This window comes from Sinocyclocheilus grahami, unplaced genomic scaffold (genome assembly GCF_001515645.1).
Source record: "Sinocyclocheilus grahami isolate Dianchi unplaced genomic scaffold, SAMN03320097.WGS_v1.1 scaffold104.1, whole genome shotgun sequence".
In the NCBI taxonomy this organism is placed as follows: domain Eukaryota; kingdom Metazoa; phylum Chordata; class Actinopteri; order Cypriniformes; family Cyprinidae; genus Sinocyclocheilus; species Sinocyclocheilus grahami.
The window spans coordinates 417594-432013 of NW_015505283.1; the positions used below are offsets into that span (position 1 = coordinate 417594).

At 37.0% G+C, this 14420-nt stretch overlaps 1 protein-coding gene and 1 long non-coding RNA gene across 2 annotated transcripts; one reads left to right on the forward strand and one right to left on the reverse strand.

The window, feature by feature from the left end:
- Positions 1-321: 321 nt before the first annotated feature.
- Positions 322-3063, reverse strand: LOC107588521 (melanocortin-2 receptor accessory protein 2A). Its single transcript, XM_016276645.1, has 3 exons — positions 2692-3063; positions 2127-2226; positions 322-1044 (listed from the first exon to the last, which is right to left on the reverse strand). The coding sequence occupies exons 1-3, from the start codon at positions 2807-2809 to the stop codon at positions 618-620; spliced, it is 645 nt and encodes a 214-aa protein (XP_016132131.1). The 5' UTR covers positions 2810-3063; the 3' UTR covers positions 322-617.
- Positions 3064-7288: 4225 nt separating this feature from the next.
- LOC107588522 (uncharacterized) lies at positions 7289-12033 on the forward strand. The gene is made up of 3 exons (XR_001609594.1): positions 7289-7301; positions 11604-11605; positions 11927-12033. It is a non-coding gene; the product is annotated as an uncharacterized lncRNA (long non-coding RNA).
- Positions 12034-14420: the final 2387 nt, after the last annotated feature.

Here is a 14420-nt window from a genome sequence, read left to right on the forward strand (position 1 = left end):
ACAGAGAGTTAGTACGCAAGTATACTGCAGATATTCTGCAGAAAGCCACTGATTCAGTTGACAGGTGCAGACAGTGAGCTATTTTCTACTCAGGCATTTGCTCACACAACAAGGCCAGAGAACCAGGCAATTTGCTGCAATTTTTCCATTAGGCTACATAAGTACAATGCTGCATAAAGCATCTTCCTAATGCACATCAAGAGATTTTTTTTTAATCATGCTGATAGTAGAAATGAAGTGTGAACCAATAAGGCATTGCAATCTACTGGAATGTCTTCCTACAACCGGAAACAACATCCTTGTCCTTGATTTCATTGTTTTTCTTTAAATATCTGGCATTTTCTCCCAACAGTCTTTTAGCATGCTGTCACTGCTGTCAAGAACATATTCGCCAAATCCCATTCGTGCAATCCCACCTTTTTTTATCTTACGGACTGACATCATGAGTCACTGTAGACCCCAGATGTCAGAAAATATCTCAGCCTTAAAGCGTGCACTGCAAAAGCGGAGCTTTTGAAGCAAAACACCATCACTCTTCACTTTTAGAGATCACAGGCTGAGTTGAAGACAATAATGAAGCCATAATGAGTGAAAAAGGCCATCTTTAAACTGGTGGATTAGTCAATGATATGATGGGTACAGCGTGGACGGGCCTCCTCCATTATGATTGGTGGATCGCCCAGTAGTAAATCTTCATCCCCCAACACAGAGTTCAGTTCTGAGTTCACGAAGTTGGGAATATTGAAATGCGCCAAGAGTGCCGCCTCTCGTTCCGCCCTGGTGTCCATGACCATGCTTTGCACGACTAGACCAACCGTTTCCACCTGGTCTCTGGAGTCGCCGCTGCCTGTACGTCCATGGGTGGCACCAGCAGTGGCCCTGCCTCCTTCTCGCTCTTCTTCGTTTATGTAACAGTGAAAAAAAGACCGGGACTCTTCCAGCAATGGGCGAGAGAGACTCATTCGGGTGTCTGCCTCACGTTGGCGTCCCAGACCCTCGGCGCAGCTTGTGAGACGCATTCGTTTCTCATAAGGCTCCGCGGCCCTGAGGGATTGAGACAGGAGCGTTGAACTCAAAGCCTCATCACCAGGTTAAAACAGCTTTATTTCCCTTTTCTAATAGAGGTGAAATGAGCACCGGTGCTTCTGGAGTGTGGGAGTACCCTCATCTTATATTCTATCCTCCTTCTGTGTCTGTGTGTGTGTGTGTGGGAGCACATATTCCTATCCTCTAAATCCTAAACCTAAGAGGTTTCTGTTGGTCTGTGTCAATGGATGACTCACATCTATAGAGCAGTTTAATTAAAAGAGCACTAAACAGACTGTCAGCCCGGCCCCTGAGCTTCCCAACTGCTCCATTAGACCAGAGGCTGGGGACTAATAGTGCTGCACTATTATAACTGAGTGTAATTACATGCAATAAACAATAAACACCCTTAGAATTATTTGCCCAATACATTTGAATGTAGAAAGAGGGCATTATTGGGCATTAATTTGCTTTTAAATTAATTCTGGTTGGTTACCAGAACACAGACAGAGATAACTGTTGTGCTTGTGTATGTGCATGCATATGGGTGCATTTGTGCGCATTAAAAAACATGAGCATTCAACAAGACATATTCAAGGATGGATTGGATTAAAACAGCATGAAATGAAATGATTGTTGCAGTGCCTATATTTCTGAGTTTATGAAGGTTAAATTTGCCAGACTTCATGCTAATTGAACCAAGATTTCAGATTGTTGTTGGTTTAATCAAAGTTTCCTGAAAAGAATATTTGTTGGTCTAAAGAAGTGTTACATCGGAGACACTGACCTAGCAGAGAGCTAATGAGAGTGAGGGAGGCCTCTAACACGGACACACACACACACACACAGAGCTCTCTCTGAAGCTAAGGATAATGAGGCAGCTAGGTGGCCAAAACGCAGGCAGCGGGAAACAGAAAAAACATGCTGAAACACTAGCTTGGTCCAGTACATCGTGCTTGTGGTGCAGATGTGAGAGAGATGAATTGAGCTATTGGGAATTGACACTCTCTGCACTTTTGTTTGGTCTGTTCTGTCCTGTCCTTGCACAAAGCCTGATCAACAAAACTGGTATTTCACAGAATATTAAAATATATGCTTACTCTGGGTGTGGTGCTCCTGTTTTGGTCAGAAGTGTCAGAACAAAAAACATAAAAATGACAAAAACTGCTAGACCCACCCAAAAGCCGATCACAATGGAATCTGCAGGAGGAAACAAAGCTGAGTGACGTAAAAATGCAACTGAATTTTTTTCTGTTACTTTCTCTACTTGCAGGTTTTTAGATTTTTAACTGACAAGGTTACTATATATTGCATGTATAGATGACTATTATATATATATATATATATATACACACACAAACACACATACATATTTACAATGTCATAATATATAAATGCTACGTTTTAATGTCATAATACACAGTGTAGCTATAAACAATTATATTTACACATAAATTAAATACACATACATTTTTATATATTTACATAAATATCTGCATAATTGTTACTGTGCTGTGTTTCTGGATAAACTTGTTTTTCATTACACATTTTTAAAGTAGCATTTTTTATATTTAAACATTCATCTCACAGTATCTTACCATTGTCCCACAGAAAAAGATGACAAACACATTAAGCTATAATGGACTAAATGCAGCAAACACTTACATCGATGTGCTTTGAGTCCCTCAAAAGACACAGGTTCTTCGTCGTCGTAGTATTCGTAGCTCCATTCATAATTGTGATTTGGTATACTAGTGCTGTTTAAATGCTGGAACCTCGGCATCTTCAATCATAGATCAAAACTGCTAATAGGAGCGCTTACGGAAAAGAAACATCACAGTTTCTCACAGCAGTCGGTGCTACAACACAATCATCTGCTGCATCCAGAGCTGAGAACGTAAGCAGCTGTTTTAACACCGACACTGCCAACGAATTCATCCTTACCCTGCGAACATCTCACGTCTGCGTGCTCAAAGGCAAAAGTCAAAAGAAAATGTGGTGTAGGTGGGCGTTCTGTAAGTAGCACCGCTACTCGTGAGGTCTCCAGTGGTCTCGAGAGAACGTTGGCTACTGAATATATGATGAGATCACGCATCTCTCATCCATCAGCTCGCGTGTGAATGGAGAGATTTCACGCGCCGCGGGGGGCATCCGAGAGCGCTTCTTTCTTTCTTTAAATATTTTACAGCTTATGATATGTTTTACATTTATAATAGGCTATACGCTTGGCATTTGTCACACTTTTTAACTTAATATTTTCGGTACAGCATAGTTTTTTATTTTTTATTTCTACTCTTTCTGTATGGGCACTAACCTAAGTCTTTATAAAAAAAATAATAAGTCTAGGAAAAAATATAGCTCATCGAACGTACTTTTCTTTTGTGACAACATGCCCCATTGTGTTTCACAACTCACTTATTTTTCATTGCGGAAGTAAGCTATTTTCTGTGAATGTGCGAGACTTCATATTCATTAGCCGCTAAAGGTAAATGAGTAGAAGAATAACAAAGTGCAGTAAACGGTTCAACTATTTGCGCTTCAAATCGGTGTGTTTATAATTACGACCAGTGTTGGGGAAAGTTACTTTTTAAAGTAATGCATTACAATATTGCGTTACTCCCTAAAAAAAGTAACACGATAAAAGATTAAAATAAAAAGATACGAAACAAATAACGGGGAACGAACTGACACCGGAAGCCTCGGGCATTTAACGTTACGTTATAATGGATATGGGATAAGTTGTCACAATTAAAATATTTTAGGGGTATCGGCAAAATTTTTAAAGAAATATGAAATGATTCGTGAAAAGGGAGAAACCAAAAGGTAAATAAATATCAAATCATTGTTTTGGGCAAAATAACTAGACATATTAGTAACTTTAGTAACATAACTAGACAATTATTTTTAACAAGTGGCAACTTTTTTTGTATAGGCTAATGACAAATTCCAGCTGTTAATATCTAAACCTTTTAAACATGGGTTCATACTGTAGTGGTTAATACCAACCTCTTTTAACGCAACTGGATAACCCTTCATTTCTGTAATTTGAGTAATGTGCTGTTCCTGGGTCAGTTATTGATTGGAGATGCAAGGTGACCCTGTCTTATTTCGCTGAGACAAGAACATAGAGAATACTGCAGTCTGCTCAGGAAACTGTCAGATATGTTAGTGCATATTTGTGCAGCAGGCAGACTGACGCTTAATGAGCAGCTTGAAACCTTGGACTTGTCTCACAGTAAATGAGACAAAAGTTATTTACAGTGGGTACGGAAAGTATTCAGACCCCCTTAAATAAAAAAACAAGACAATGACCCTAAGCGCACAGCTAAAATAACGAAGGAGTGGCTTCACAACAACTCTGTGACTGTTCTTGAATGGCCCAGCCAGAGCCCTGACTTAAACCCAATTGAGCATCTCTGGAGAGACCTAAAAATGTCTGTCCACCAACGTTTACCATCCAACCTGGCAGAACTGGAGAGGATCTGCAAGGAGGGATGGCAGAGGATCCCCAAATCCAGGTGTGCAAAACTTGTTGCATCTTTCCCAAAAAGACTCATGGCTTTATTAGATCAAAAGGGTGCTTCTACTAAATACTGAGCAAAGGGTCTGAATACTTAGGACCATGTGATATTTCAGTTTTTCTTTTTTAATAAATCTGCAAAAATGTCAACAATTCTGTGTTTTTCTGTCAATATGCGGTGCTGTGTGTACATTAATGAGGAAAAAAAATGTACTTAAATGATTTTAGCAAATGGCTGCAATATAACAAAGAGTGAAAAATTTAAGGGGGTCTGAATACTTTCCGTACCCACTGTATGATGCATGCAAATTAAAGCAGCATGTCTGATATCTGTATTTAAAAAAAAGGTCAGAGGTCACCCAATAATCAATAATGATTCGAATTTGAAAAAAGCACAAATATGCATGTCTCACATTATTATTATTATTATTTATATCAAAAGCTATTTTTGTTATACTTAAAATAAACTTTAACAGAAGTAAATATTAAAAATATTTATATATATTTTATTTCAGCTAGTTGCCAAGGCAACATTTCTCATTTCATTTAGTTTATCTTATCTCACTAAAAAAAACTGAAACAAAAATTAAAAACTGATACTAAAATAACCCTGCTATTAAGTGCTTTTAGCCTCATCATTTTGTATTATTTTTTTCCTGATAGATTGTTTATTTGTTTATTTTATTCAATTATATTAGTACCTCATTAAGAATTTGTGAAATATATAAATAAAGTTCACACTTAGAGCTGTTAATCAGACATGCCGAGCTGTGGAAGCAATTAGTAAAAACTACCATATATAATTTTTTTTTTTTTTCATCCTTTATGCAAAAGTGAAAATGTTGGTTACAGTTTCATAAAGGCTTCTCAGATAATGTTTGTTGGATAATTAATAAAAGCAATCTATAAAATTAATATAGATTGATATAAAGCAATTCATAAAGCATCTAAAACAGCATAAAATCTGTGATAATTTCAAATCACATATAAAAAGTTTTGAACAACAAAGATACATTTAGAAGAAAGATTCTTCTTTTTTCCAAAGCCCCAGACTTTAATTCAGTGAAAATGTCAGTAATGATGTCGCTCTGCAACAAAGAGGATGTTCTGGTCCTTCCTCTTCGATGACATCAGCATATCGGTATCTTTAAAATATAAAACAAAACATGCAAGAAATGACTGTAGCATGGTTATCTGACATGTAGCACAATAACAAATTATCACACTGCTGTAGCTATTATGATATGCGAACAGTACAGAATAGTGCACTTAATAGAGAGTTCATCAGTCTCTGTAATAGACAGCTGTGACTAAATATAGATTGATTTATGCATGATGAACAATGCATTTCTAAGAAAATAACAGTCACTCCAGGCTGTGAATGGACTGTAAAGCATCATAAAGGAAAGATGAATAAGAGCCATCGAAAAAAAAAACTCACTTTTGTTTGGTCCATAGTTGATTTTCATGTTTGCTGGCAGAAGTGCAGCACCAGCAGTCCTGCTAATATTCCATAGTGTCTATACACTGACACTGAATCCTAAAAAAGCAGCAAGAGTTCATTAAGCAGTCAGTATGGATATTTTTCCCAGTCAAACATTGAGATCGTTTGCTTTTTGATTTCCTATTTGGCCTGCAGCATTCTTGGTAAAAACAAAGCCATCAAACAATTGCTTGTTCAAAAGATGGTCCTTTAAGTTTCTACAAACCTATTTTTGTTCTAGCAAATCTCTGCATCTTTCCTGTCATCCTTCCTTTTACGAGTCTGCTTAATTATTCTTTCTTTTTTTCACTTTATGCCATGACAATCTTATGCCAATTTAGTTCTATTCATTTCAATTGTCACAAATACCACAAGTTAATCAGGCTTATAGAAATGAAATGCCTGTGGATAACATAACAATAGAGAGTTTATGTCACTATACCGTATGTCCTTGATTTTTGGTATTGTGGAGAATTTCATACATCTCGTAGTTAATTGACGTGCCATCTGAAATGGAAACAACAAAACAGTTACATTTATGGTAATACCCATATTTTGCCATTATTTGCAACTTATTTTAATTTGGTAACAATACACGTTTTCTAGAGAGCAATGTACGGAGTCATTTGATTTTATGAATTGGCTGACCTGTAAAAAGTGTCACATACCAGAATCAAGCCAGACCGAATGGAAGTTTGCTAAAACAGCATCTAAATAGCTATGGCTATTGGTTAGCATTATCCATAATTGTTATTAGATGAATCTCTGGAATACTCAATTCTGACTGGTCAAAAATGGCAGCATTCAGTGTATTTCTTAATATCTGCTGCCGTCCATTGTAAAGTTGTTTGTCAGTCCATCAGTCCAGTATTATGTGTCTCATCACACCACAAACTGGCACTTTCAGATTGTATTAAAAATGTCCTCAGACTTCAGGACAGCTGTCTGCTATGTGCTCACCAGTGCTCAAGAATAACATGGCAACTTACTGTACATATAGTAGTCGAATGTAGCGTTGTAGTCGTAATCTGGTGTTGGCGTCACATCTTCATCATAATCTGCACTGCCTAATGTGGTACCTGAGAGGATTTGAGCAAACACATTTCTCTTCAATTGGTTATGAAGGTAATCTTGAGAAAAGCTTTAATTCTATTTTAGTGCCTTTCTGATTTTTTTATGCAACAATATCACTATATGCAAGTGATAATATATGGATAACCAACCATTATTGCAAAAAAAAGAAAAATATGTTCACATTGAATCAGTATCGAGGTGCTATTACAGGTTTTATATTTTAAATTAGTTATATTTATTTATTTTATTTTTTATTTAATTTTAAATTAAAAATGTTATTAGTTTTATATGAAGTTGAGATTTTCATTTAAAATGTCTATATAGCTTTTTACATTTTTTATTTCAGGTTTAGCTTTATCAAAATACACGAAATGTTGGCAACTAGCTGAAATACATTCAGGATTTTATTTTTTTATCAATGTAGTATTTTTACATAATAACAATAAATGTGGCAAAGATAAATTATAAAGTATAGAGTCATTCTAAATATATATATATATATATTAGTTTGCTCTCTGAGAATGATTTCTCATACATGTTTAAACACAGAATGTCAAGACTGACTAATCGAAGCAAGTATTCAGAGAGCCATGAATTTAAAATAAATACATCTTTGAATCATGTTATTGCCATTGTAACTTTTTTTAATTAAAACTATTTGGGTGTTGGGTAACTATTGTTCATCGTGTTGATATCACCTTTAGCTTGAGCCAAGAATGGAGAGGTTATGATTTTCGATTTTGGGCCTGTGTTCATGTGATGCTATCTTTCAGTCCAAAGAATGATATATGCTCAATGAGAAGACAGCACAACATGAACAGATGACAAAACAGCCAGATGCCTGAGCCAAAGCTATGTATGATTTTCAGGGCAGCAGCCTGTGGAGTCTGGGTCAACACCCGTTTTAGCCTTTTAGATGAAGATCAAATGGACCTTCCTATTTGTGTGAACCTTTCTGTGCTAAGGAACTTTTGTGGCCTTCTTATCTAAACATTTTTCTTCCATTCATAGGTAATTTTCCATTTTATTTATTTTAGAAAAGCATTTCTTAAGCATGCCATTGCAAGCCCACTGTGTCCAACTCCATCTTTCTCAACCACAATACTATGATTCAGTCAATAAGAATGTTTCTTTATGTATAGCAATATTTTGATATCAAACAATGTCAATAATTTCAATTTAAGAGACTATTATTCCTATAAAGACAAATGCCACCGTGTTTGAATGGGTTCTGTTTTAGTGACCTCAGGTGAACTGGATCTTCACAGGGCCAATAAAAGAGATCTCCTCATAGCATCTGTCCCACCAGAAACAAATGAGTCTGGCCTTGGCAAACTGTCATTTTGGCAGGTTCATTTTTGCCTAAATTTTACAACAGGCAGAAACACGATCTAGATGTGCTCTAACCTTAAAGAAGATTAAAGAACTAATTTTTTCCCGAAATTCCTATCCTGTCTTCCCTCCCTTTTGCTTTCTTTTGTTATTGAGACACACTACCTTGGGCTATAGTTTGTTGAGTGTAAAATGAATCCAGTGCGGATATGTTTCTTCATGTTTTCTTGGTTAAATCACAGGCCGTGCAATACACTGAAAGAGTTGTCATTGCAAAACTCAGCCTTTGTTTCACCTCTTAAAGCTTAAAATAACAGCACTGTCATCATTTACTCACCCTCATGTCACTCCAAATCTGTTTGACTTTCACTTAACCATTTTATTTTATTTTTACAAAACTTCTCCAACATCAACATGAGAGTGAGTAAACAATTATAGTAATTTCTGGGTGAATTATCCCTTTAAATATCATGTTTGTTATGCGTAGGCACTGTTGTTGAGCACTGTTGGCATATTGGCTGCAGTGCTAAAGAACTGGATGTGCCAAGAACATTCTCAAATTCTTGCGTGATTCTTGAAGATGAAGATAACGTTTGCAATATTGCGGTGGAAATTCCCTGCAAATGCCATCTATGTGAACAATGCCAGTCATGCCCCCCACCACAGATAAGGCCCAAAGCTGGCTCGTTTCTGTTACCCCTCAGATGGGCATCAACACACGAAACAAGATGAAGAACTGTAGAATTGCACTTAAAATGAAAAAAAAATGTTTAATTTATTATTCATACACTATAAAAGATTGGGGGTTTATTTTATTTTTGTATGTATTTATTTTTTTATTTTTTTTATTCTCAAGGCTGCATTTATCTAAAATACAGTAAAAACAGTAATATTGTGAAATATTATTACAATTTAAAATATCTGATTTCTATCTTAATATATTTTAAAATGTAATGTATTTCTGTGATGCAAAGCTGAATTTTCAACAGCCATTACTCCAGTCTTCAGTGTCACATGATCCTTCAGAAATCATTCATATGCTGATTTGGCGCTCAAGAAACATCTCTTATTATTATCAATGTTGATAACAGTTGTGCTGCTTAATATTTTTTTGTGGAAACCATGATCAATTTTGTTCTTTGATGAATAGAACAACATTTATTACTTTTTGTAACAATTTAAGTTTTTACTTTCACTTTTGATCCAGCTTTTGAATGGTAGTATAAGCAAGCTATGACATCCATTGTTTCTATTGCAATTACTGTGTCCTGAAAATCAAAGAAAGCAGATCAACTTGAGTTCCTGAAATATGACATTTCTGAGTAATAACACTCACACAGTAAGAGACTGTATTCTCTAACCACTTTTTTTTCAGTTCCCCTATCACATTTTGTTTCTTAAATTGTCAAGAGAAGCAGTAAAACGGCATAAAAGCATTCTGACATTTCTTCGGTGGCCTACTTTTCTGCTAAATAAACCCAAGTAAGCTTAAGGCAAATCCATTCACAAAGGAAAACAAATAAAGTTAAAAAAAACTATGAAGGGAAAACCATTTCCAAGACATATTTTACTGTGCAGAAGAAATGTACAGACATAATGGCATCCTATTATATTTGTGAATGTCCTCTAGCTCTTGTGAGAGGTTAAAGGGCAACAGTTTTGTACTTACCCCAGTTCAGGGGCAGCAGTAATGCCCCAGTCACCCAGAGAGAGAGCAGCTGTGTGAACATGCTGGAGGAGACAGAGGAACTGGCTGGGATCCTGACTGCTTGTCTTACTATCTATATATGAGCACATGCTGAAGTGTAAGGGTGGGAGTCAAGCCTGGGGAGGGCTTGAAACAGTTACGGGAAAACTTGTGGCAGCATTGCTAGATCGGTCATTCATTTTCAGTTGCGTAACATTTCAAGCCAAAAGTATTAACCTATTTAATTTATCTATGAGTAATTCTTTATAGCTGTCTTAAGGTTAAAATACTGTCCATTGCTTCAGTTTGTATGCTTTTATTGTTCTTTATGAGTCTCGAGAGCTTTTGCACCACTAAAAGAATGTGAAACCTTGAGGTTTGCACACTGACAGATCCAAACACGCTCTAGGCATTTATCAGTAGTTTCATCTTGACATTTTTCGCTTGATTTAAATTTCAAACTTCAACGTTACTGTCTTAGCATAAACATAAGATTCAAACGATTGGAATGAAAACAAAGGATCCTGGGAAGGTGAGAAGGCTCTAATCAAACGGCTTTTTAGCAAATATATTACTTTGTAAGGATTGTTTTCACAATCTCACATAATAACCACTTCTAAGGCCATTTCAGTTTTTCCTTTTTCTTTTCTACTCTATTTCTAATAAGATTTCCATATATTTTTAATATAAGAAGATTCTTTTTGGTGTGCCAAGATCAAAGTTGGCACACCATGTCTCCAAAAGTAGAAAGATATTCATGTTCTCACCACAGGTGACATTTTTCACACCCGCATTGAGCTTTTGGTCTGTTGGATGTGCATACTTTGTAATCTTTGTGGGTAATTTTTTTTTCTTCTCAATTTTGTTTTATTTTCCAAATACAACTACTGTATTGTACAAATGCTTGTATATTCAAATATCTGGATGCAGTATATTGTTTTTGCTGTTCCACATTTCATAGCTGTGAGCAGTTATGCAGTAAACCTGTTAGCCAACATCATCTGAGAAAAAACAGTGTTCAATGTGCTAATCAAAAATAATCAGGAGAAGTCAAATTCTAAGTGTCAAAGACCATTAAGGGCCGGTTTCACAGACGGGGCTTAGCTTAAAGGGGTCATATGATGCGATTTCAATTTTTCCTTTCTCTTTGGAGTGTTACAAGCTCTTGGTGCATAAAGAAGATCTGTAAAGTTGCAAAGACTAAAGTCTCAAATCCAAAGAGATGTTCTTTATAAAAGTTAAGAGTCAACCCCCCCCTCCTAAAACGGCTCGTTCTAACACGCCCCCACATGTCTACGTCACTATGTGGGAAGATTTGCATAACGCCGCCCAAATGTTCACGCAAAGAAAGAAGGCGTAACTTTTATTCTCGCTGTAGTATTGTTGCTGCCGCCGCCATGTCGTGAAGGCGCTGTGTGATTCGTTGTGAAAGCAAAACTACTTTGTTTGGCCTTCCAAAAGAGGACACGACTAGAAATCAGTGGTTAAGTTGTATTTACAACACTGTTCCAGCATCATAGTATGTTAAGGGGCGTAACATTTCTGTCACATGCTTGAGGTATTCGGCCAATCACAACGCACTGGATAGTTGGCCAATCAGAGCACACCTCGCTTTTTTAGAACGCTGAGCTTTGTAAAAATCGACGCGTTTCAGAAAGGCGGGGCATAGAGGAGAAACAATAAATAATGTACATTATATGGAAATTAATGTGTTTTTTTAACCTTAAACCGCATAAACACATTGCATTACACCAAATACACAACATAATGTTCTTTTTAGCAACGTCATATGACCCCTTTAAAGGTCACTTTCAGCGCTGAGGAGTGTTGAGAAAAGAACCCTTGTAGGGGAGGCTAGCCTTCTTCTGATATCAACCACAGAGATGTAAATTGCGTGATATTAGTTTGAACCTCTGCTGATAATGTACCAAGTACTTATGATGAGTAGCGATATTGAATATTTGATCGCCAAAAGATTTACCACGCTGTCATTCAAACAGTATATATATACAAATTTAGGGAAAACAGCCTAAGCTGGATATAGGCTACATCAGTCTGCTTACTTAAAAGGCGCAACAGGCAGCTCTCTTTTAACACAGACTTTTAAGAAGGGATGGATGTTTGCTTCAAGTGATAGTCCAGGTAAGTGAAATGATATTATCTTGCTGTATGTGTGTCGTTTTCTTTACGTTTTCTGACTAAAAGCAACCAAAAAGCCATTTTAAAGTAGTTAAGCAAATAATAAAAATAATAATCGGCAGGGATCCCAGACCAATACAATTAGAGTGCCTCCTCAATTTAAAAACCCACGAGCCGTCAATGGTTGAACTAGGTATTGCAGTCCAAATTCAAAATATTGGAGAGGGTTTTTTTCACCCCGCCCCTCCTCAGAGAAGGGTCTGGCTGCAGCTTGGCGCTTGCACTCTCAGACTTGCACTCTCAGACACTTGCACTTCCACTAGCGACGTCACTTGCAGTCTTTTTTTCTTTTTTCTTTTGTTCTATTTATTGATTACTTTTTGTTTGAATCTCTCAACATTTTACAACAGTAGCCAGATGGTGAAGACAAGAAAAAAGAAACTAAATTACGAAATCACTTGCATTGGCCACTTGCACTCTCCGCTACCTGCGACGTCACTTGCAGTCGACACAAATTGTGCGTGTTGCCAATGGAGACAAGACGCTGTGGTGGTGATTAAATGATTCAAACTAATTTAGTACTGTAACCTACAGGGTCCTGCAACAAAAAGACAAGACCTGCAAATCCGTGGCTACAGAACAGCAGAATATGAAAGCAATGCACAAAGTCTCTCGTTAAGCGTTTTCCTCCTGTAGAAAAACATAAACACTTAAGATGGCGTAATGTAAGATGCTATTAAAATATCAAATTCAATATACAGTTTATTAATATAGTGAATATGTATATAGTATTTTCCTCTAACCACAAAACGTGGCATAATGGACTAAAAAGGCCAAACTCAGTATGCTCCTCTACATTATTAATATACATAACTAATATGTACAGGCAAGCAGGTGAGCCCAGAATAAATGCAACACGCACAGTTTCGCGTTAAGCGTTTATCCATATAGAATAAACTGTCTACAGCTCTTTTATATCATTGTCTTTGTCCATTAAGCTACATTACGTGTTTTATTTATAATGATTTTCTATAGGAGGAAAATGTTTAACGTGCAATTTAACGCATTGCGTTCTGGGCTCGTCTGCTTGCCTGTACGGAGTTGATCCTTTTAAAATCACTTAATGCATTTCATAATGCACGTTCATATTTGCTGTTCTGTATATACTTTGAGTCAACAACAAGACATATAGGCTACTGAATTGTCTTTATCATCTGTTATTATACAACATTAAGCGTTTGCTGTATGGGAGGACAAGTGAAAGTTTGCGCATTGTGTTCATGGCCATCTGCTTGCCTTGTAGAACATGAAATAATAACTATATATCGAATTTGATCTTTTAATTGCACTTAATGCATCTTAATACATTACGCCATATTAAGTGTTTATGTTTTTCTACAGGAGGAAAACGCGCAACAAGAGAGGGTCTTGACTTTTTCTTGCAGGACCCTGTAGGTTACGGTACTAAATTAGTTGTAATCGTTTAATCTCCATCACAGCTTCTTGTCTCCATTGGCAACATGCACGATTTGTGTCGACTGCAAGTGACGTCGCAGGTAGCGGAGAGTGCAAGTGGCGATTGCAAGTGATTTCGTAATTTAGCTTCTTTTTTTCTTGTCTTCACCATCTGGCTACTGTTGTAAAATGTTGAGAGATTCAAACAAAAAGTAATCAATAAATAGAACAAAATAAAAAAGACTGCAAGTGACGTCGCTAGCGGAAGTGCAAGTGTCTGAGAGTGCAAGTGTCTGAGAGTGCAAGTTTGAGAGTGCAAGTGTCTGAGAGTGCAAGTCTGAGAGTGCAAGTGTCTGAGAGTGCAAGTTCGAGAGTGCGAGTGTCTGAGAGTGCAAGTCTGAGAGTGCAAGCGCCAAGCTGCAGCCAGACCCTTTTGGCCTCCTCCTCAGACTTGATGCACATGCAGGTTGCCAGATTGACAACACCAACAGGAACGAGTGCACTCGATGATGAATGAAATGAAATCCGCTCTGTTTTCCGCCAACTGCCAACCCGGGCTGAGGAAATACAATTGGGTAAACTGGCAGTGGGCGGGTATCACAGACCAAAACAGAGACCGACATTCCGGCCCGGAACGCACATTTTCAAAGGAGAATAACTGACTATAGCATTGTTTTTCAGATAAACAAGTATGTTAACTTAGC

What these genes read in the sequence shown, in the direction of transcription:
- LOC107588521 (XM_016276645.1), bottom strand. Translation starts at nt 2,809, where the DNA reads ATGCCGAGGTTCCAGCATTTAAACAGCACTAGTATACCAAATCACAAT. An exon ending in GGGACTCAAAGCACATCGAT is followed by an intron (nt 2,227 to 2,691) that starts GTAAGTGTTTGC and finishes TTCCTCCTGCAG; the next exon opens with ATTCCATTGTGATCGGCTTT. An exon ending in ACAGGAGCACCACACCCAGA is followed by an intron (nt 1,045 to 2,126) that starts GTAAGCATATAT and finishes TCAATCCCTCAG; the next exon opens with GGCCGCGGAGCCTTATGAGA.